This window comes from Hemitrygon akajei, chromosome 3, assembly GCF_048418815.1.
Source record: "Hemitrygon akajei chromosome 3, sHemAka1.3, whole genome shotgun sequence".
In the NCBI taxonomy this organism is placed as follows: Eukaryota; Metazoa; Chordata; class Chondrichthyes; order Myliobatiformes; family Dasyatidae; genus Hemitrygon; species Hemitrygon akajei.
The window spans coordinates 164,695,579-164,720,397 of NC_133126.1; the positions used below are offsets into that span (position 1 = coordinate 164,695,579).

Consider the following 24,819-nt stretch of genomic DNA (forward strand, 5'->3'; position numbering starts at 1 on the left):
TGTCTAATGTGATACTATTGTTTCAAAAAGATAGTCAAATAAGCCAGGGAATTTCAGGCCAGTGAGTCTGATACCGGTGGTGGGTAAATTGCTGGAGGGGACGCTAAGGGGGCAGGATCTACAAACATTTGAAGAGACAGGATCTGATTCAGGACTGTCAGTATTGCTTTGTGTGTGAAACATTGTGTCTGACAAATCCTTTGGAGTGCTTTGAGGAGATAACCAAGAGGGTAGATGGGAGTAGGGCAGTGGCTTTTTTAAGATCTTTAATGAGGTCCCTCATGACAGGCTGGTCCAGATTGTGTGGGATCCTGGAGGAGATGACTGATTAGATTATAACTGGCAATAATTGACGGCGGGTGAGAAGGCTGTTTCTCGGACTGGAGATCTGTATCTAGTGGTGTGCCGCAGGAATTGGTATTTGGACTTCGTTATTTGTAATTTCTATAAATGATTTGGATGTAAGTCTACAAGGCACAATACAACTAAACTAGCTGGTGTTGTAGACAGTGCAGAATATTACGAAAATTTTCAGGGGGGTGATCTTGATCAGCAACGTATGTACGTTTCAATCCAGATAAATGTGAGGTATTTGGTTTTAGGAGGCTAATTCAGTGGAGAGGGTCATGGAACAGAAGGACAATAGACAATAGACAATAGGTGCAGAAGTAGACCATTCGGCCCTTTGAGCCTGCACCGCCATTTTGAGATCATGGCTGATCAATTACTATCAATACCCAGTTCCTGCCTTGTCCCCATATCCCTTGATTCCCCTATCCTTAAGATACCTATCTAGCTCCTTCTTGAAAGCATCCAGAGAATTGGCCTCCACTACCTTCTGAGGCAGTGCATTCCAGACCCCCACAACTCTCTGGGAGAAGAAGTTTTTCCTTAACTCTGTCCTAAATGACCTACCCCTTATTCTCAAACCATGCCCTCTGGTACTGGACTCTCCCAGCATCTGGAACATATTTCCTGCCTCTATCTTGTCCAATCCCTTAATAATCTTATATGTTTCAATCAGATCCCCTCTCAATCTCCTTAATTCCAGCGTGTACAAGCCCAGTCTCTCTAACCTCTCTGCGTAAGACAGTCCAGACGTCCCAGGAATTAACCTCGTGAATCTACGCTGCACTTCCTCTACAGCCAGGATGTCCTTCCTTAACCCTGGAGACCAAAACTGTACACAATACTCCAGGTGTGGTCTCACCAGGGCTCTGTACAAATGCAAGAGGATTTCCTTGCTCTTGTACTCAATTCCCTTTGTAATAAAGGCCAACATTCCATTAGCCTTCTTCACTGCCTGCTGCACTTGCTCATTCACCTTCAGTGACTGATGAACAAGGACTCCGAGATCTCTTTGTATTTCTCCCTTACCCAACTCTATACCATTCAGATAATAATCTGCCTTCCTGTTCTTACTCCCAAAGTGGATAACCTCACACTTATTCACATTAAACGCCATCTGCCAAGTATCTGCCCACTCACCCAGCCTATCCAAGTAACCGTGAATTCTCCTAACATCCTCATCACATGTCACACTGCCACCCAACTTAGTATCATCAGCAAATTTGCTGATGTTATTTTCTATGCCTTCATCCAAATCGTTAATGTAAATGGTAAACAGCTGTGGTCCCAATACCGAGCCCTGTGGCACCCCACTAGTCACCACCTGCCATTCTGAGAAACACCCATTCACCGCTACCCTTTGCTTTCTATCTGCCAACCAGTTTTCTATCCATGTCAATGCCTTCCCCCCGATGCCCTGAGCTTTGATTTTACCCACCAATCTTCTATGTGGGACCTTATCAAATGCCTTCTGAAAATCGAGGTACACTACATCCACTGGATCTCCCCCGTCTAACTTCCTGGTTACATCCTCGAAAAACTCCAACAGATTAGTCAAGCATGATTTACCCTTGGTAAATCCATGCTGGCTCGGCCCAATCCTATCATTGCTATCTAGATATGCCACTATTTCATCCTTAATAATGGACTCTAGCATCTTTCCCACCACCGATGTCAGGCTGACAGGTCGATAGTTCTCTGTTTTCTCCCTCCCTCCTTTCTTAAAAAGTGGGATAACATTAGCCATTCTCCAATCCTCAGGAACTGATCCTGAATCTAAGGAACATGGGAAAATGATTACCAATGCATCCGCAATTTCCAGGGCCACCTCCTTTAGTACCCTAGGGTGCAGACCATCTGGACCTGGGGATTTGTCAGCCTTCAGTCCCATCAGTCTTCTCATCACTGTTTCCTTCTGAATGTCAATCTGTTTCATTTCCTCTGTTACCCTATGTCCTTGGCCCATCCATACATTTGGGAGATTGCTTGTGTCTTCCTTAGTGAAAACAGATCTAAAGTACTCATTAAATTCTTCTGCCATTTCTCTGTTTCCCATAACAATTTCACCCAATTCATTCTTCAAGGGCTCAACATTGTTCTTAACTATCTTCTTTCTCTTCACATACCTAAAAAAGCTTTTGCTATCTTCCTTTATATTCCTGGCTAGTTGCGTTCGTACCTCATTTTTTCTCCTCGTTTTTAGTTAAGTTCTGTTGTTCCTTAAAAATTTCCCAATCATCTGTCCTCCCACTCACCTTAGCTCTGTCATACTTCCTTTTTTTTAATGCTATGCAACCTCTGACTTCCTTTGTCAACCACTGTGGCCCCTTTCCCCCCTTTGAATCCTTCCTTCTCTGGGGGATGAACTGATTTTGCACCTTGTGCATTATTCCCAAGAATACCTGCCATTGCTGTTCCACTGTCTTTTCTGCTAGGCTATCCATCCAGTCAACTTTGGCCAGCTCCTCCCTCATGGCTCCATAGTTTCCCCTGTTCATCAGCAACACTGACACCTCCGAGCTGCCCTTATCCTTCTCAAATTGCAGATAAAAGCTTATCATATTGTGATCACTACCTCCTAATGGCTCCTTTACTGCGAGATCGCTTATCAAATCCTGTTCATTACACAACACTAAATCCAGAATAGTCTTGTCCCTGGTCGGCTCTCGTACAAGCTGTTCCAAGAATGCATCCCGTAGGTACTCTACAAACTCCCTATCCTGTGGTCCAGCACCAACCTGATTCTCCCAGTTCACCTGCATGTTGAAATCCCCCATAACTACTGCGACATTACCTTTGCCACATGCCAATGTTAACTCCCTATTCAACTTGCACCCAATATCCATGCTACTGTTTGGTGGCCTGTAGACAACACCCATTTGGGTCCTTTTGCCCTTACTGTTCCTCAGTTCTATCCACACAGACTCTACTTCTCCTGACCCTATGTCCCCCCTTGCAAAGGACTGAATCTCATTCCTCACCAACAGGGCCACCCCACCCCCTCTGCCCACATTTCTGTCCCTACGATAGCACGTATACCCTTGTACATTCATTTCCTAGGTCTGATCTCCCTGCAGCCATGTCTCCGTTATCCCAACAACATCATAGTTACCCATTTGCACCTGGGCTTCAAGCTCATCCGCCTTATTTCTGACACTTCGTGCATTCAGATATAGAATTTTTAACCCATTTCTCCTCTCTCTGTTTGAATCGCTGCCTATTGTGCTTAACCCTGCTCCCCGAACTCCCATTGGGCTATACGCCCCTAGAATTTTGTTGTCCTTCCTAAATTTACTTATTCTTTCAACACATTTAACTCCATGTTCCGTCAGACCATCCCTCTGTTCATGAGTCCTCCTTATCACTTGTTCCGCCTCACCTTCCTCTACTACACAGTTAATATTCCGGAACCGTGTAGTCCCCACCTGTCCTTCATTCTTCCTCTCGCTATCCTCCCTCACATTCTGGATCCCCGCCCCCTGCAAATTTAGTTTAAACCCCCCCAAGAAGCACTAGCAAACTTCCCTGCAAGAATGTTAGTACCGCTTCAGTTCAGGTGTAAACCGTCCCTTCGGAACAGATCCCACCTTCCCTGGAACAAAGCCCAATTATCTACAAACCTGAAGCCCTCCCTCCTGCACCATCCTCTCAGCCACGTATTAATCTTTATAATCCTTCTGTTCCTTGCCTCACTCGCACGTGGCACAGGTAGCAATCCTGAGATTGTTACCCTGGAGGTCCTGCTCTTCAGCTTCGCACCTAACTCCCTGAACTCCCTACGCAGGACCCCCTCACTCATCCTACCCACGTCATTGGTCCCTACATGGACCACAACATCTGGATTCTTGCCCTCCCTCTCGAGAATAACCTGCACCCGATCTGAGATGTCTTGGACCCCGGCACCAGGGAAGCAACATACCATCCGAGACTCCCGATCTTCCCCACAAAATCTCCTATCCACCCCCCTAACTATAGAATCCCCTATCAATACCGCTCTCTTCTCTTCCTAGTCGAGGGTCCAACCTCAGTGCCAGAGACAGGACCACTGCAGCTTGTTCCTGGTAGGTCATCCCCACCAACAGTATCCAAAACGGTATACTTATTTTTGATGGGAACTGCCACAGGGGTGCTCTTCTCCCTCTGTCTGCTCCCCCTGCCTCTCTTGACTGTCACCCATTTGCCTACCTCCTGTCTTTTTGGTGTGACTACCTCCCGATAACTCTTATCTATCTCTGCCTCTGCCTCCCGAATGATCCGTAGTTCATCCAGCTCCTGCTCCAATTCCCTAACTCGGTCTGATAGGAGCTGCAGCTGGATGCACCTATTGCAGGTGTGGTCATCAGGGACAACTGTGTTGACCCTGACCTCCCACATACTGCATACGGAGCACACCACTGCTCTAACCGTCTCCCCCATTACCTGATCCTAGATTAGTCAGAATAAATGAAAAACAGGCTTCTTGTCGAAGTCCTCTTGCGCCGAAGCCCGCTGAGCCAAAGCCCAGCACTCTGCTCCTGCGCACTCCGCTGCCCGCTCCTGAAAGTGGGTCGCTTTTTAAAGCCCGCGCTCGCGCAGCTTTACCTTCCTCCTCAGATATTCTCCAGGTAGGTCCGAGGGTCTCGGCCTACCTACAACGGCTGATCCTCCGATCTCCAGTCGCATGTCGATCACGAGCACTCCTTACTCCCGCTCCGCTGCCCGCACCGACGCTGCCCGCTCCTGAAAGTGGGTCGCTTTTTAAAGCCCGTGCTTGTCACTGACATGGACATGGACATGGAAATACAAGTGCACAGTTCCCTGAAAGAGGCGTCTCGGGCAGACAGGGCGCTGAAGAAGGCATTTAGCATGCTGGTCTTCATCATTCAGGACACTGAATATCAGATTTGGGAAGTTATGTTGCAGTTGGTGAGACATCACTCGGAGGGATACTGTGCAGTTTTGCCCACCACGTTGTAAGAAAGGTGTAATTAAACTAGAAAGGGTGCAGACAGAAGATTTACCCAGATGTTGTGTAGACTTTGGGCCTGGGAGGTTGTGTAGACAAGGACTACGCTCTCTGGAACGTAGGAACTTGAGGGCTGACCTGACAGAGGTGTTTAAGATCATGAGGGATATAGACAGGATGAAAGCACATAGTATTTTTCCCAGAAGTGGGGTGCTAAAGACAAGAGTTTAAGATCAGAGGCAAGAGATTTAAAAGGGACATCAGGAGCAGCTTCTTACACGAAAGATGGTGCGAATTTAGAATGAGTTGCCAGAAATAGTGATTAAGGCAGGCAAATTAGCAGCATTGAAAGGAGAGGTTTACAGAACTATGGGACAAACACAGACAGAGGGGACAGGCTTGCTGGTAGCACAGTCGGTATGAATCAGTTAGACTGCCGAGTCTGCGTCTACGCTGTAACTCTTTGACCAAAGCACTCTTTATCACACTTGTCTATCTGTAGTTCTCCACTATTCAGTCTATACCATTGACCAAAACTATTTTGTGACTTTATCTAATGCTACTAATCTTTAACACTATTTCATCTCAGTTGAAAGTTTACCTAACTTCTCTTTAGACATCCTACATTAATATGTGGCAGATGTGGAAAGTCTGAAATAATAAATATGCTGGAAATATTTACTAGATTGACCAGCAATTGTGGAGGGGAAAAGAATTAACATTTCAGGCAAATTGTTTTTCATTAAACAAATAGATAGGGAGCACACTTTAAAATAAAGAGGTAGTAGAGAAGGGCATAAGGAAATAAATATTTATTCAATATTGCATTTTTATACTTTCTCTAAAGCAATCTTTTCATTCCTTTATGCTATTACCAATCAAAATCAAGATTATTATCAGTTACATACATCATGAAATTTATTGTACAAGACATTAAAATTACTATAAGTCACAAAAAGTAAATAAATAGTTCCAAAGGGAAAGAGAGGAATTTCTGTCACAAAGCTCCATCACTCATTTTGTAATTTAATTTCTCTTAACCTTCACTCTATCGCACAGACTTTTTGTGTGCTCCCTCTTTCTGACTTTTGGCTTTTTCCCCCCCTGAATTTTAAGACTTGATTTTCCTGATGAATGGTGATGAACCTGGGGTTATAATGTGGCTATCCCACAGTCTGGGATCGGTCCAGAACTCACATGAAGTTTCTGCGGTTTATGCATCATCCCTGGACTTTTCCCAGTTGCTCTGGGTATCTCTCAGAAGCCAATTGCATGCTGGTCAGTACATTAGTTGGCAACTGTAATTTAACCCTATTGCAGGTGCCCGATAGGAGAATCAGGTTTGAGTTGATGGACATGTGGGAGATTTGGTTGCAAGAAAATTAGTGGGAGAAAGGGATTGATGGAATTGTTCAAAGTGCTAGCTTTAACTCAATGGGCCAAATGGTCTCCTTCCATCTCATAAGAAAATACAAGAAAACACAACAACAAACAAAGGCACAAGCTTTTTATTAATGAGTAAACCTTGTGGAGAGTTTATTTTCCTGGAATTTGGGATATTACATGATCTGTACTAAAGATTTTCTTTATTTTTAATATGTTATGTACGTATTTTTCCATTGTTAACAAATGTTAATATTTTTGCTGTTTATGAAAATTAATACATTTGTACATGATTTGTTATTAGAATAATTGTGAGAGAAGTTTACCATTGGAGCAGATGCAAATGCAAATGATGCATATGTGGTTCACTGCATTGCTGATATGTGTCGAGATAGATTTGCTACCTCAGAGCTTCAGGAACTGCGCCCACTCCGGACCTCCGGTATTGTTTATGTGCAGTTTACACATTTCCCTGGAGACCATGTGTGTTTCCTTCATGTGCTCTAGTTTTCTCCTGTGTCTCAAATGAGGTGCTGGTAGGCTAGTGAGTGACTGTAAATTGCTCATTACCAATGCATGGTAGGAAAGTAGGAGGAGAGGGAGAGTGAGAGCTCACAGGCACGTGAGAGGGAATAAGTTGCAGAATAACAAGTGTAGGATGGGGATTCATACAATTGCTCTGAGAGCAGCTATAGACTCAGTAGACTGAATGACTTCCTTTTAGGCTTATAGAAATACAAAATGCATATTTTAGAAGTAGACAATTTGTCCTAACTAATGTTTACCATTGTTTAGGATACGCAGAATGCTACTCCCATTCCAAGTGCCTCATCTTCATTTTCTCAGCACAGCCTTCTACTTCATTTACTGTGATCATCTAGTTTCCTTTGAAGGCATCTAAGATATCAGGTTTATTATCACTAACAGGCTGGATGTTGTGGAACTTGTCCTGCGGCAGCAGTTTGGTGAAAGGCAAGAATTTCCATTAAGTTGCCGAAATAAGCAGTGCAGCCTCTTGAGATCCTGGAGTCTCCATACCAGTCAGAATGTGCTCCTTCATACATCTGTACAAAATTTGCAAGAGACTTTGGTGACATATCAAATCTGCTCAAACTCCTGAAGAAATATGGCTGCATTAATATGTTGGGCCCAGGGTAGATCCTCTGAGATGTTGATGCCCAGGAACTTAAAGCAACTTATCCTTCCCACTGTTGACCCCTAAATGAGGACTAGTGTGTGTTCTCCCAACTTCCCCTTCCTGAAGTCCACAGTCAATTCCTTGGTCTCACTGATACTGAGTGCAAGATTGTTATTGCGACACCACTCAACCAGCTGAGCTATCTCACTCCTGTATGGCTCCTTGTTGCCATCTGAGGTTCAGCCAACAGCAGTGCTGTGGTCATTGAAATTATAGGTGGTGTTTGAGCTGTGCCTAGCCACTGCGCATGATTGTAGAGAGAGCAGAGCAGTGGGCTAAGCAGTTGCCTCAAGCCCTTCCTGTGGAGGCATACCGCTTCCAAAAAAGAAGTTATTTATGCACTCTAAACCACTCTCTTAAGACAGAAACCATTGAGGGAATAAATGGATCTTTCATAGTTTGGCTGGCTCTAACTTGTGGGGTCACAAGGACAGGTGTTTGGGTTCAGCTAGTCAAAATCTACATCAACATGAGGAACAAGATATGATAAAAGACTGCTAATATGACAAAGCTCTTTGAGCTTGTGAGAAGCAAGGAGAATAAAGTGAGGCTTCGAAGTGATACTGACAAGCTGAGTGAGTGGACAGGATGTTTTCAAAAAAGGTCATTCGCTTTTGTGTACAAAAAAAAGCAGGGTATTTTAAAGGCTAAAAAACTTAACGGACAGTGGTGAATCAGTGGAATTTATTACCACAGGTGGCTGTGGAGGCCAAGTCACTGGGTTTATTTAAACTGGAAATTGATAGTTTCTTGATTGGTGAGGGTGTCAAAGATTATGGGGTGAAGGCTGGAAAATGGGTTTGAGCATGAAAATAAATAAGCTGTGATCAACTGATAGAGCAGACTTCATGACCTATTTCTGCTCCATGGTCTAAATTAGATGATGATATTTAAAGGGACCTGGGTCTTCTGTATATATTTCACTAAAAAGACCATGTAGAGGTCCAAGTGATCAGGAAGATGAATGGAATGTTGGTTTTGTTACAAATTGACTTGATGCAGGAGCAAAGATGCCTTATTGTATTTACATAAAGCCTTAGTGAGGCAGCACCTGGAGTACTGTGTAGAATTTTGCTCTCCTTACCTAACTCTGAGGTATTTGCCGTTGAGGGTGCAGCAAACGTTCAATAAACTGGTACCAGGGATGACAGACTATGCCCAAATATTCCAGAGTTTAGACGAATGTATGGAGATCCAATTGAATCTTACAAAATTTCAACATGGCTCAAAGGACTGGCTGCATGGAAGCTTCCTCTGGCTGAAGAGTCTGGAACCAGGAGTCACTGTCTCAGAACGACCTAAACTGTTGGGGTTCAGAGAAGGAGAAATTTCTCTTTGCAGAGGGGACTGGCATTTCAGCATTCTCTGCCTTGAAGATTTATGGAGTTCTGTATTTTAAGAGAATGAGGAAATGTGGAATAGTACAAGGAAATGACAATGAAGTTATGTTACTGTGATCCTGACAAATTGCCATTCAAAATGGCCTACCCTTGCTCTTATTTCTTATGTTCTTATTTTCTTGTATCATGTCCAACAACTAATGCACTTAGTTATGACTGTCTATTAAGATTAACTGATTGATTTTTACTAGGAAATGCTGAAGTGCAGTAAGAATTCAGAAGGCACCGCTGAATTGGAGGAAGCACTGGAGACAATGATTAGTATAATTAAATCAGTGAATGACTCAATGCATCAAATTGCCATTACAGGATTTGAGGTAAGAGAAAATGATACCCAGTTTATTTCAGTTTTGAGTACTTTATGTAATCCTGACCATTGCCCCGTAGTTGATATTCTGTTATTGATTGATCACTGATGCTATTACTTCACAAACAATTAGTTACTTTTTTGGTACAAAATGCCAGATATAAAATTATGCAGTATCCTTTGCTGTCTGTTTCTAACATTTACTATTAGAAATATCTGATCAGTCATATCTGTGAGTACTGAGCTTCCACCTGTTCGGTTATTTGCATTATTTACTTGTAATTATTGGATAATTCAAATCTTAATCACATCATATACCACACAGTCATAGAATGGTCACAAGATGGAGGAGGCATTTGGCCCTCTGAATCCCTACTAGCTCTATGCAACAGTAATCCAGTGCATGCCATTCCCCCACTCACTTCCCCTAGCTCTGCAAATTCTATCCTTTTAGAAGTTATCCAGCTCACTTTGGAAAGCTGCCATTGAATTTGTCCTGGGTCAGTGCATTCCAAGTCCTCAGCATTGACTTTCCCCTCCCTGATGAAATCATCAGTAATACTAAGCTGTAGTCCAATGATTGAGTGGGGCTAACAGTAGGGATTTTAGTCAAGTGAGAATTATTTTGGAGAGATTTAGAATCTAACCATTTTCAGGTCTTCAACAGCTAGGGTTAAGAGTTCTTCTACATTACCTTTGGCTACTGTCATGAATACAGCCATTTGAATGAGTGAACAACTGGGTTGTGATTCACACTGATTAACTTCCACCTGTATGTTTATACTTAACAAGTAGAACTCCCAGCAGGTTTGATTAATTGCAATTATAGTACTAATCACATTAGTTATTTCCCAACAATGTGTTAAGTTGAAACCCCTTTAATAATAATGCTTCAATGTTGTCAATGGAACAGATCTTTTCCCAATTATGGGAATCTGGAGGTTAACATCTTGTAGTTCTCACAGCTTATCCTTAATTGCAGGTGCCCCCAATAGTTAATTAAATTCTTTCTATATATTGGAAAACTGCAGAGCCTGTTTAGAATCCAGAAATATCTGCAGTGAGTGTTTTAGTGCTGATGGATCTATTGTAGTAGTAGGTTCTGGGGTTTTAGAGTAAACCAGTTTATAACACATTAGATATAAGCTGACTAATCTGCTGCAAAATATTTAATGCTCAAATAATAACAACAACCTCAATTTGGGTAGAATGCTTTGTAACACATTGCAAAGTGCTTAACAGGAATGTTTTCAAAAGAAAATTGATACTGAGATGGGAGTCTGAGATGGGAGTATTATATTAAGGTTGGTGACAAAGAACTTGTTGAAGATGTAGCTCTCGGGGAGCAGTTTAAAGGAGGAAAAGAACTCAAAGTTTGGGAGACAGAGTGGTGGGGGAGTTGCGGCAGCGTTCTAGAGTTGATGGTTAAAGGTATGGCCCCAAATGGTGGCGAAAATAAACTTAAATATGGTGAAGAATTGGGGGATTTCTGAAGGTAGTAGAGCCAATAGAGATTACAGATGTGGGTGATGACACAGAAGGATTTGTGAAAATTAAAATCAAGATGCTACTTAACTGGGCAGATAATGGTCTGTAAACACAGATATCATAGGCAAAAAGGCCATGGTAGGACTTGGGTTGTTTCAGATAACATGTGCATATGAAGTGTAGAATAGTCAGCTTTAGAGCTTTGATTGCAGATACCTTGAGGTAAAGGTTCAGTCAGGCAATGTTATAAAACTAATTATTTTACTGCTGGTGTGCTCATGTGGTTCAAAGCTCCTCTTGAGGCCAAATATGAATATCATTATCAAAACAAATGTTTATTCACCTGGGATGTGATTAATCCTGCTGTATAAGGGTGTGCATCTTTATGTGGATTCTGAGATCCTCTAATAATTAGCAAAAAGTTAAATGCATGTTACATGTAATTACAGCAAAAGTCAGATTGTCTCTTCTATTGTCAGTAATATTATGCTGGTCTCTGTAATAAAAAAATTGGCATTTTGTCAATATGCAGCTGACTTGTTCTTCATTTGTTGGAGGTCAGTTAGACCAAAGTGGTTGTGAAATTTGTGTTTATCTCCACCATGTCTTCTACCCTTTCCTTTGCAAGTTCAAGTTTAATTGTCATTCAACCGTAAACATCACTACAGTCAAGTGAATTAGTGCTCCTCCAGTCCACCCAGTCTGCTAATGAATTGCTGCCATCATAAATGTTATCCTAATGTTAATAGCTGATTGCATACTTTATCCTATTGATATCTCTGGTTATTTTATTTCATTCTTATTTACTTACAAGGCTGAACCCTTGGCATTGTATGAACAATTGCATCAGCAAGATTTCTACCTAGGCAGCACGCCAGACAGAACTTGGTGCCTGGCAATCTCATTGAAAGCTATCGGAGTGTTCTCCTTCATTTTATCTTGCTGACTTTTCTGAAGTTATCATGTACTGTCCTGTATTGATTAAGATTCTGCTTTGGAAATGTGTTATTTTCACAGGGCAACTTAAATGATCTTGGGAAACTCTTGATGCAAGGATCTTTTAACGTGTGGACGGACCACAAGAAGGTTCACAGCAAGGTCAAAGACTTGGCACGGTTCAAACCAATGCAAAGGCATTTGTTCCTATACACAAAATTACTGTTGTTCTGCAAGAAAAGAGAGGAGAATGCAGATGGGCATGAGAAGTCTCCCTCATACAGCTTTAAACATTCGCTAAAGGTACTCAATGGCATTGGAGTCTGGGTAAAATTACTAGTATGTTCATCCTCTACTACCAGTCCATTATATAAAGCTCTACACATTTCCTGAGCCTAAGTATCCATTTGTCTGTGCTCCCGGTACTTTCTTCCATTGTCAATTAGTCGGTTGCTTGAGCTCAACATGAGGTAGAGGACATTTTGTGCATGAAATTCCCCTCTCCTGATACTTTCTTATGGAGTACCAAAGTTGTCATTGCATAAGTTGGTAAAGCTCAAAGCAGTGACTGGGGCTTTGTGTAATCAAGTCCTGTCTAATTCCCAAGCTTCCTGCTGTCATGGGTCTGGAATGGGAATCCACAATTTTCTCAACAATAGCATGCAATATATGCTAACCAGATCTTTCCATCTGATCTCACATTGCTACGACTGATGTTGGAATGAAAGAATCATAACTACAAAAGTTATTACAGAAGGGAAAGAAAACATTCTATCATGATCTAAGTATGACTTTGATAGCTCTAATTAGTCCTGCAGCTAATAATTTACATGTTATGCTTTCAGATGAGTGCTGTTGGTATCACAGAAAATGTTAAAGGTGATATTAAGAAATTTGAGATTTGGTACAATGGCAGAGAAGAAGTATACATTATTCAGGTAATAATAAGCAATGTTAAAATTTGCATTTTGTTTGTGTTATATTATTTAGAGCTAGAGAATAACTTGCATGCTAATTTCGACACCAAAAGAATTTATGAGTGAACGTTGAAATCGATGGAACACCATGCTGTTCCTTATAGTACAAATCCTGAAAATGTTCCAAAATCTCTTCTAAGTATGCTCTATCCCTCTGCTTAAACCTGGGCAGACAGACAAAGGAAGTGAAATCTTGAAGGCAGAAGGTTGGATTTGAATAATGGCCTTTAACCCTGAGTATAATTGGATGATATGCATAACTGAGAGGGAGGAAAGGTCTAAGACTTGCGCAAGTCTGGATCAGCAATTCCACCTTCCTAACAAATCAGGAAACAATTCTTCAAAAATTATAGCAACACACACAAAATGAGCTCAGCAGGCCAGGCAGCATCTATGGAAAACAGTAAACAGTTGCCGTTTTAAGCCAAGACAACTCCGTCAGGACTTTTGGGACTTCATCAGGTCATCAGACCCTTCATGAATCCTGATGAAAGGTTTCAGCCCAGATGTGGACTGTTTACGCTTTTTCACAGATGCAGCCTGGACTTCTGAATTCCTCCAGCATTTTGTTTGTGTTGCTTGGATTCCCAGCATCTGCAGATTTTCTCGTGTTTGTGCTTCAAAAATTATAATTCACTTTTCTGGACTTGGACTTGGAAATTTTGCCGTAGTTTAGCCAGGCAGCAGAGCTACGTGTTCTCTCAGTTAGTGTTGAATTGCAATGAGGCAAACTCACTGTTATTATGTCAATGATGTCTTTATAACAAATAAGACCGTAGGACACAGGAGCAGAATTAGGCCTTTCAGTACGTTGCCTCTGCTCCTCTATTTGATCATGGCTGATTAATTTCTCCTGCCTTCTCCCTGTAATCCTCTTACAAACCAAGAACATATCAATCTGCATTTTAAATATACCTAATGGGCTGGCCTCCACAGATGTCTGTGGCAATGAATTCCACAGATTCACCACCTTTTACATGAAGAATTTTCTCCTCATCTCGTCCCAAAGACGTTCGGGCTAATTGGTCACATGGGTGTGATTGGGCTGTGCCGGCAGTAAAAGGTTGTTACTGTGCTGTATCTCTAAATAAACAGAAACTAAAGAGGCATCCTCCTGTTCTGAGGCCCTGCTCTCTGGTCCTAGACTCTCATACGTTAATCCTTTCAATCCGAGGATCATTCTCGTAAACATTCCTCTAGTCCCTCTCTAATGCCAGCACATCCTTTTTTAGATGAGGCTCAAAACTACTCACAATACTACAAATGTGGTCTAACCAATGCCTCGGTAAAAGTCTCAGCTTTACATCCTTGCTTTTATAGTCTAGTCCTCTCAAAATGAATGCTAGCATTCCATTTGCCTTATTACTGACTCGATCTGCAAGTTAACTTTTAGGGAATCCTGCACCAGGGCTCCCAAGTTCCTTTGTACATCTGATTTCAGAAATCACTCCCCGTTTAGAAAATAGTTGATGCACCATCAATAACTCACTCTGAGACGTAAGAAGCGAGATATCGGCTTTTATTGACTGGAAGAATGAACAACACTACATCCTGGAGAATGAGGCCGGGCTCAGGCCTCAATTGCCTTTATACAGGGGTCTGTGGGAGGAGCCACAGGAGCAGTCCAGTCAGGTATATGTAGTTTACCACAATAGTCTATGCCTTTATTCCTTCTAACAAAGTGCATTGCCATACACCCCCCCTACACTATAAGAAATCAGGGCACACTAGGAATCTACTTCTCTTTCACTGTAAGTAATGGGTTACAGACTGACAATGATGCTATGAGTAATCCTGGCATCTTCAGCCTGACCCTGGATGGTGAGGCATGAAGAGAAAACAGGGATATTGGCCACAGCACAGATCTTGATAAAGCATATGCCAAAAGAGCGTGAGGACAGGTACAATTTGCTGTAGATCAATTGTCAATTTGTAGTTGTTGCATTTAAATAAATTTATTTTTAAATAAATTAAAAATTTCAGATTTTAATATACCTTGAGCCTTTGAATAATTTATTCAAAAAGAGATGAAATGATGACAGGAGTGAAGGTAGGACCGATTAGAGATAACAGTGGGAAGATGTGCCTGGAGGCTGTGGAAGTGAGTGAGGTCCTCAATGAATACCTCTTCAGTATTCACCAATGAGGGGGAACTTGATGATGGTGAGGACAATATGAGTGAGGTTGATGTTCTGGAGCATGTTGATGTTAAGGGAGAGGAGGTGTTGGAGTTGTTAAAATACATTAAGACAGATAAGTCCCCGGGGCCTGAGGGAATATTTCCCAGGCTGCTCCATGAAGCGAGGGAAGAGATTGCTGAGCCTCTGGCTAGGATCTTCATGTCCTCGTTGTCCACAGGAATGGTACCGGAGGATTGGAGGAAGGTGAATGTTGTCCCCTTGTTCAAAAAAGGCAGTAGGGATAGTCCGGGTAATTATAGACCAGTGAGCCTTACATCTGTGGTGGGAAAGCTGTTGGAAAAGATTCTTAGAGATAGGATCTATGGGCACTTAGAGAATCATGGTCTGATCAGGGACAGTCAGCATGGCTTTGTGAAGGGCAGATCATGCCTAACAAGCCTGATAGAGTTCTTTGAGGAGGTGACCAGGCATATAGATGAGGATAGTGCAGTGGATGTGATCTACATGTATTTTAGTAAGGCATTTGACAAGGTTCCACACGGTAGGCTTATTCAGAAAGTCAGAAGGCATAGGATCCAGGGAAGTTTGGCCAGGTGGATTCAGAATTGGCTTGCCTACAGAAGGCAGAGGGTTGTGGTGGAGGGAGTACATTCAGATTGGAGGGTTGTGACTAGTGGTGTCCCACAAGGATCTGTTCTGGGACCTCTACTTTTCGTGACTTTTATTAAAGACCTGGATGTGGGGGTAGAAGGGTGGGTTGGCAAGTTTGCAGATGACACAAAGATTGGTGGTTTTGTAGATAGTGTAGAGGATTGTCAAAGATTGCAGACAGACATTGATAGGATGCAGAAGTGGGCTGAGCAGTGGCAGATGGAGTTCAACCCAGAGAAGTGTGAGGTGGTACACTTTGGAAGGACAAACTTCAAGGCAGAGTACAAAGTAAATGGCAGGATACTTGGTAGTGTAGAGGAGCAGAGGGATCTGGGGGTACATGTCCACAGATCCCTGAAAGTTGCCTCACAGGTAGATAGGGTAGTTAAGAAAGCTTATGGGGTGTTAGCTTTCATAAGTCGGGGGATAGAGTTTAAGAGACGCGATGTAATGATGCAGCTCTATAAAACTCTAGTTAGGCCACACTTGGAGTACTGTGTCCAGTTCTGGTTGCCTCACTATAGGAAGGATGTGGAAGCATTGGAAAGGGTACAGAGGAGATTTACCAGGATGCTGCCTGGTTTAGAGAGTATGGATTATGATCAGAGATTAAGGGAGCTAGGGCTTTACTCTTTGGAGAGGAGGAGGATGAGAGGAGACATGATTGAGGTGTACAAGATATTAAGAGGAATAGACAGAGTGGACAGCCAGTGCCTCTTCCCCAGGGCACCACTGCTCAGTACAAGAGGACATGGCTTTAAGTTAAGGGGAGGGAAGTTCAAGGGGGATATTAGAGGAAGGTTTTTCACTCAGAGTGGTTGGTGCATGGAATGCACTGCCTGAATCAGTGGTGGAGACAGACACACTAGTGAAGTTTAAGAGACTACTAGACAAGTATATGGAGGAATTTAAGGTGGGGGGTTATATGGGAGGCAGAGTTTGAGGGTTGGCACAACATTGTGGGCTGAAGGGACTTAAGAACTTTTTAAAAGCTATTATTAATGCTTTTTGAGATAGTGATTTAGATGCATATCATTTTTTTTACTGAGTTAAGTATTGTATGTAATTAGTTTTGCTACAACAAGTGTATGGGACATTGGAAAAAAAAAGTTGAATTTCCCCATGGGGATGAATAAAGTATCTATATATCTATCTATCTAATGTGCTGTACTATTCTATGTTCTAAATCTTATATACCTTCTGTGTACTTAAATTAACATAGATGAACAGATATTATTTAGGAGGAACTGGGGGAGGGGTTGGTGTCAGAGTTTGGGGTGGACACTACTGTGGAAGTTTGGCCATGTTAGATGAGTGCATTATTCATATGTGGATTTTAAAAAATGGCCGACAGAGTGTGAGCCCCTGGAAAAGTAGTTCCCAAATGATTTCCATCCCAATCTGCCAGTCATGTGCAATAAAACAGGCATAACCCAATTAGAAAATCTTGTGCGCAGTTTTCAAGCCATTTGTTTGTTATTAACGTTGGACTCTAATTTGAAATGAATACCTGCTTACAGGCATCATCGGTAGAACTGAAGAATCTATGGGTTTCTGAAATACGGAAAGTACTAACAGGACAATTGCAAGCTTACCGAGGTAAATTATAGTGCCAACCAGGCTATTGACATGTATTTAAAAATGTTCAACCCTAGTTAGTTACCCCTATAATACCAGATATTTTTTCTAATCCTTCCTATTATTTATCATTGCATTTCAATGTGTGCAGAAATTCCAATGTCAACAGTTGTCAAGTGACCAGGAATAAACAGAGCTTTAATTTCAGAACTGCAGTGTTTACTCTAGTTCTATTGTCACAATCTAAATGAGATACCAGTAATTATAGTTTGACTTGATCTGACTGGGTACATTTATAGTAGAGGTGTAAAGCAGGGGAACATGCATACCCCTTGGCAAAGCATGCTCAGTTGTTGTAGCCAAAAAGCAGAAAATCAGGTCCCTTCCATATAGAGGTAGGTGTCTTGTCCAGTTCTATTCAATCCTCTATAGCCAATAGTTATTGTTGCAGGGGCAGGAAAATCTGGACTATGGATGGAAAACTAAAAGATGCCAAGAACATTTGTTTAAGATCATAAAGTACATATAACTACATTACTTTTTCTTACCTGTATGACAGAAGCAAGCCAGCTGAACCAGAGGATCCAGGAACATGTTTATCAAGCTCCATTGACCACACCGAACAGGTATTTAACACTGCCGTTTTTTTTTTATCTTTCCGAGTGATAAGCTTTCTCAAATGGTGATATTTAATATGTAAATCACAATCTCAGCTGCTATGCAAAGGAGTGCCTTGAAAATAAGTTCATTATTACCACAATATTTTGAAGAGTGATTAAAAATGTCATTAATTATTTGAAGGGACATAATTCAGAATCCCTCAAAACCAAGTATTCACTTATCATCCTTTGTTCAACGGAACGTAATTCTGAACTATTCTGTTAAATTCCTTAATCACCAGCATCACCAACAAATTAGAGGCTTAGTTTAAGCTGATGATAACAACCTTATCTGGGGCACATTTAATGCTAATAAAAACAGAAAATGTTCGCAATACTCAGGCAGCATTTGTGCAGGGAAACAAAGATAATGTTTCAGGTCAGTGATCAATCAGGAGAACAGGGAACATTTAGAAATCAAATAGAGCTTTAGTTGCAGAGATAGAGGAGAATACAAGGAACTTCTGTGGTGGAACATAGACCAAAGGAGGCTGAATGACACGAATGATGGTGGCAAATGAGTTACAAGGTCTTCTAGATAGTTAGAAATGAAGGAGAGGGAGAAAAATAGAAATCACGGAGGACCTGACATTGCTGGAATCTTAAATGAAGGAAGGAAAGCAGGAAATACGCTTCAACACAGGCCGCATTTATGAAGAGAGGAAAAGGCAAAGATAACATGACAGATTGAGACACAAGGTATCACAGTGTAGAATCTGGAGCAACAATAAATCTGCTGGAAGAACTCTGAGTTTAGTGGTATCTGTGGGGGTAAAGGAATTATTGAAGCTATTCTGTATTTAATATTTCAGTGATATTTGAGTAATATTGTAAACATATTGTTTGATTAAGCAGTCTTTGCGTAATTCATTATGGGTTATATGTAAAATGAGTGTATAGCACATGCATCACTAAAATGTAAAACAAAACTAGTACACATTATTTCCCAGCTCCATGTTTTTTCTTTCAATTAGTTTTGGTTTTATGTTTGGAGTTACAAAGCATGATGGTGGCGATGACGAAGTTTTAAATGAACCCAAGACAACTACCTACCTGTTGAAGCACAGTGAGACGTTTGAGTTTTTTTTTAAAAAAAGAGCACAATCGTGCTTCTTTGGGAAGGGACAGAGACAGCTAAGTTTTACAAAAAGAAGGCAGAAAATGGACGAAATTCACAGGTTCATAGTGAGTTCAAGGTGATAACATTCATTTAAAAAACACAAAAATGGCTGGCTACATTGGAAAGTTAGATGCATTCAATTGCACAGTGGATAACTGGATTTTGTATTCTGTGCAAATTGAGTAGTATTTTAAAGCAAATGAAATAACCAATGAGAACTGAATGCCAGTTTTGCAGAGTGCAATAGGTAGAAGAAGTTTGACTGCTCCAACCAAACCAACCAAAATGAGCTTTGCTAATATCATGAAAGTAATGCAGGATCATGTAGAACCAAAAATGTTGTTGATTGCAGAATGCTTTAGGTCTCATAAGCAGAATCAAAAGGAAGGGGAGCCCATTTCATCTTGCATGGTTGAATTGAAGTTGGCTGAGCATTGTCAGTTCAGTGATTGGCTTTATGATGAGAGATCATTTTAATTTATGGAATCTTACAAGAAAGCATTTGAAAATGGCTTCTAACTGAAGTCTAATACATATTTTAAAAATCAATTGAAATAAATGTATCATTGGAAAGAGCAGACAGCGTTGCAGATTGAGTTGCAGTAAGGAATGAAAGAGTGTGAAGAAAATTGTAATGTCTAAACAGAAACCAACTTGGGTGAACAAATGATGTTACAATTGAGGCAGGGGCTGACGTACACCAGACCAATGTAGGTTTAAGGACAAAACTTGCAGAAAATGCAATAAAGAAGGACATATACAAAGCGCGTGCTGGGCAGACAAAAACAAATGGACTGCACAGAGAAGAGAAAGAGGAAGTGAGGTTGCAGTTTCAGAAAGACCACTAATCTGCATGCTGTTGATGGAAAAATCTGATGAGAATGACACAGGACTGGGTAGCCTTGAGATACATAATGTGAAAATTAACAGGGGACATGCATTATGGCTTGCACAAGAAGTGAACAATAAATTAATTAAAGTGGAATTGGACACTGGCTCAGCTGTTTCACAAAATGGGTTTGAATGGCATTTCAAAGATACTAAATTGAAGTCTACAGATATCTAAGAATCTGTACTGGAGAAGTTCATAACAGTGAAATATAACAACCAAGAAGCTACATTGGGCTTGTATGTAGTTAAGAGGGACAGTGGTGTGGGCACATGATTGGCTGAGGCAACAACATGATTACAGATCCATCCACTTATTGCATGCCACATCACCAGCAATAGAGTTAACTGCAAGTGAATTAAGAAAGATACTGGATGATACCACAGTAGTGTTAAAAGATAGCATTGGAAAACTCAAATATATCAAGGGTAAAATAGTGTTAAATCAAAATGCCACATGCAAGTTTTATAACGCCCGTCCATGATAAAGTACTGACCTTGATTGCATGGAAGTTGAACGAATTCTTTCCTAGTTTAAGTGAAGCCCATGGACAATGCCTATGGCCCCAGTAGCCAAGAAGAATGGGACTGTCAGGAACTCTGGTGATTTTAAGGTCATCATCGACCCAGTACTGAAAGGAGATCAATACCCTCTTCCCAGGATAGGGAATTTCTTTGCAAACCTATCTGGAGGGAAATCCTGCAGCAAAATGGATTTAACTGAGGTCTACCCACAGATGGAAATGGAAGAAGAGTCCAAAGTGCTTCTCACCATAAATACTCATAAAGGGCTTTATTGCTATAACCTTATTTTTGGAGTAACATCTGCAGCTGCACTCTGGCAGAAATCTATGGATCAGGTGTTGCCTGGATGCCATCATTGTTACTAGTGGGGATGACAAGAAACATCTTCAAAATTTCAAAACAGTGTTAAAGAGATTACAAGATTATATGCTCAGAGCATGATGCATCAAATGTAAATTATTTCAACCAAGCTTCACTTACTGTGGCCACTCGACTGATGCACAAAGATTACACAAGTATGCCGAGAAAATTCAAGCAGAGGTGAAAGGATGTGTCTCAGTTGCAGTCCTTTTTAGAATTTGTCAATCACTATACCAGGTTCCTGCCAAACCTGGCTACTGTGCTCCACCCTTTGAACTCATTATTCCAGATTGGGAAGAAATGGCAATGAACAGAGCATTGTGAGGTGTTTTTCCAAAAGGTAAAGGGAATGGTGACAGCAGACACCATACTCAAACAATATGAACCACATCGTCTAGTGAAGCTTTCCTGTGATATCTCACCTTGTGGTTTAGGTGCAGTCCTGTCACATGTTATGCGTGATGGAAGTGAATGACACTTAGCCTTTGTGTCATGGTCCCTTACTGCTGCAGAGAAAAAAAATGATGCACATATTGACAGAGAGCTTTGGGTCTGGTTTGGGGTGTAAAACATTTCCACCAGTACTTGTACAGGAGAGAGTTTATCCTTATTACTGATCAAGCACTAGTGTCCGTCTTCAATCCACAGAAGGGTGTTCCACTAACAGCAGCAGCAGGAATGCAGAGATGGGCTCTGTTTCCTGGAGGACACAATTCCAAGATCAAATTCAAGAGAACAACTAATCATGGAAATGCTGATGGGTTGTCCTGTTTACCTTAGGAAAAGGACATACCTGAAAAATTAACAAAAGAGGACACGCCTTTAGATGTATTCTCCATAGTGCAAATTGAAAGTCTCCCTATTATGGCAGAGATGACCCAAAGGGAAATCAGACAAAGATCCCACATTGTTTCAGGTCTACATGGTATCACAAAATGGCTGGAATGTGCAGCAGAAATCCCAGTTTCCCTGTTTTTACCAGCACCAGGATGAACTTGGCCTTGACAGGAGTTGCCTTGTGTGATGATTGACAGTTGCACCATCCAAGCTGAGAGCTGACTTGTTGGAGAAGCTACATGCCAGTTATCTAGGCATGGTCAAAATGAAACAATTAGCCCGGAGCTTTATCTGGTGGCCTGGGATAGATCAGATCGAACAGATTGCCATGCACTGCAGGGGATGCCAACGTGACCAGAAGAAAGATGTCCAGAGCTGTCAGAACTACTTCCTGCGATCTCAGAATCAACTCCTACAACCACTACGGAGGAGGCCCCAGAACCTGAGATTGTTTCACAGCCACAGCTCTTACCTACCAAGCCGAGTGACCTCCCTCGTGCCCCCCCCCCACCCTGCCCGATGGGAAAGATGTTATCTCCCAAGAGTAAAAAATGCATTTCAGCAATTAAATCTTCAGGCCTGAATGGGACAACTTAAAATTTACTATGTTGTGCATGTCTATATAGTAGTTGTTTTAAAACTTTTGGGGGGGGGGGGGTGAATACTTTTTATAGGCACTATATAATTTGAGATGTATTCTGTATTGAGTTGGAGTTTATAGCTAAGCAGAAAAGAGTGTATTTAATATTTCAGTAATATTGTAAATAGATTGATTATGCATTCTTGTTTACATAATTTATAGCATGTTATATGTAAAAGTATGTGAATGGCATAAGACATTATGCGACTGCATCATAAGTACATGGCTCACTAAAAGGTAAAACAACACTAGTACATGTTAAACCTGGCTCTGTGTTTTTCTTTCAATTAGTTTTATGTTTGGAGTTACAGAACATAACAGAAACTCTGGTCCTGTTGCAGGGTTTTGACCCAAAACATTGACAACTCCTTTCCTCACACAGATGTTACTTGAGCTGCTGAGTTTCTCCTGCAGATTGTTTGTTGCTAATTTTACAGATTGATGAATTTAACCAGTTCTAATACAAACTTGAAAGGCTGGTTATTCGGTGGTTTAAATGTTATCTCATGTCTATTTTGGAAACTGAGATGCTCATTTTCAAAACCATTCTGAACTCCGTTGGAAGACTGTAAATTGGCAAAGATGGAAAACTCAGAGAGGGGACTGGATGGAGAATTAGAGTATTAGGCACTTAGAAGCTCAATGCACAATTACTGAACAGAGATGTTCTGCAAAGTGACTACAAAAGTGTATTTTGTTTTCTGGTATAGAAGAGGTCACATTCTGAGACCCAAATGCAGTACATGGAAAATAAGGGTATGATCCGGATGCAGGTCGATAGGACTAGGTAGTTTGAATGGCTTAGCACGGACTGGATGGGCCAAAGAGTCTGTTTCTATGACTACACTAAAATAGAACTTTCAAAGATTGTGTAATACTGTATACTGAAGATGACATAACTGGAAAAAAAATAGAGGGAAGGGTTAGATTGACCTTAGAGTAAGTCAAGTCAAGTCACTTTTTATTGTCATTTTGACCATAACTGCTTGTACTATACATCGTAAAAATGAGACAATGTTTTTCAGGACCATGGTGCTGTGTGAAACAGTACAAAAACTACACTGAACTACGTAAAAACAACACAGGGGAAAAAAACTACACTAGACTACAGACCTACCCAGGAATGCATAAAGTGCACAAAACAGTGCAGGCGTTACAATAAATAATAAACAAGACAATAGACACAGTAGAGAGCAGTAAGTTGGTGTCAGTCCAGACTCTGGGTATTGAGGAGACTGATCGCTTGGGGGAAGAAACTGTTACATAGTCTGGTCATGAGAGCCTGAATGCTTCGGTGCCTTTTCCCAGATGGCAGGAGGGAGAAGAGATTGTATGAGGGGTGCATGGGGTCCTTCATAATGCTGTTTGCTTTGCGGATGCAGCGTGTAGTGTAAATGTCTGTGATGGCGGGAAGAGAGACCCCGATGATCTTCTCAGCTGACCTCACTATCCGCTGCAGGGTCTTGCGATCCGAGATGGTGCAATTTCTGAACCAGGCAGTGATGCAGCTGCTCAGGATACTCTCAATACAACCTCTGTAGAATGTGATGAGGATGGGGGGGTGGGAGATGGACTTTCCTCAGCCTTCGCAGAAAGTAGAGAGGCTGCTGGGCTTTCTTTGCTATGGAGCTGGTGTTGAGGGACCAGGTGAGATTCTCCGGCAGGTGAACACCAAGAAATTTGGTGCTCTTAACGATCTCTACCGAGGAGCTGTCGATGTTCAGCGGGGAGTGGTCGCTCCGTGCCCTCCTGAAGTCAACAACCATCTATTTTGTTTTGTTCACATTCAGAGACAGGTTGTTGGCTCTGCACCAGTCCATTAGCTGCTCCACCTCCTCTCTGTAAGCTGACTCGGCGTTCTTGCTGATGAGACCCACCACGGTCGTGTCATCGGTGAACTTGATGATATGGTTCGTGCTGTGTGTTGCAGCACAGTCATGGGTCAGCAGAGTGAACAGCAGTGGACTGAGCACGCAACCCTAGGGAGCCCCCGTGCTCAGTGTGATGGTGTTGGAGATGCTGCTCCCGATCAGGACTGACTGAGGTCTCCCAGTCAGGAAGTCTCGGATCCAGTTGCAGAGGGAGGTGTTCAGGCCCAGTAGGCTCAGCTTTCCAGTCAGTTTCTGAGGGATGATTGTGTTGAATGCTGAACTGATGTCTATGAACAGCATTCATATAGGTTAAATGGTCAGTACAACTATGTGGGCAGAAGGGCCTGTACTGTGATGTATTTTTCTATGTTCTATTACAAAAGAGCTTTGTGCTAAATACTACTAATCATGAGGATTAGTTTATGCTCTCTTTTGGGATAGACAAGGTTACATTAAGCATACTGTGTAACCTAGTTCTGACAGAAAGCAGACCTTTTGTACTTCCTGCTGAAGTCACATCAGTTGAAGCAGAACAGCTGATTTTAACATACTCCAGTTCTATTCGCG

The 24,819-nt window shown here is 41.7% G+C and overlaps 1 protein-coding gene across 5 annotated transcripts in view; it reads left to right on the forward strand.

The window, feature by feature from the left end:
* Positions 1-24,819, forward strand: part of mcf2l2 (MCF.2 cell line derived transforming sequence-like 2) — a 331,126-nt gene that overhangs the window by 228,703 nt on the left and 77,604 nt on the right. For all 5 annotated transcript variants that reach the window (XM_073041227.1, XM_073041231.1, XM_073041230.1 and 2 more), the window contains 5 exons: positions 9,466-9,591; positions 12,087-12,308; positions 12,851-12,943; positions 17,295-17,373; positions 17,912-17,978. In XM_073041227.1, coding sequence (XP_072897328.1) covers positions 9,466-9,591; positions 12,087-12,308; positions 12,851-12,943; positions 17,295-17,373; positions 17,912-17,978 — 587 coding nt within the window. The remainder of the gene's footprint in view (positions 1-9,465; positions 9,592-12,086; positions 12,309-12,850; positions 12,944-17,294; positions 17,374-17,911; positions 17,979-24,819) is intronic.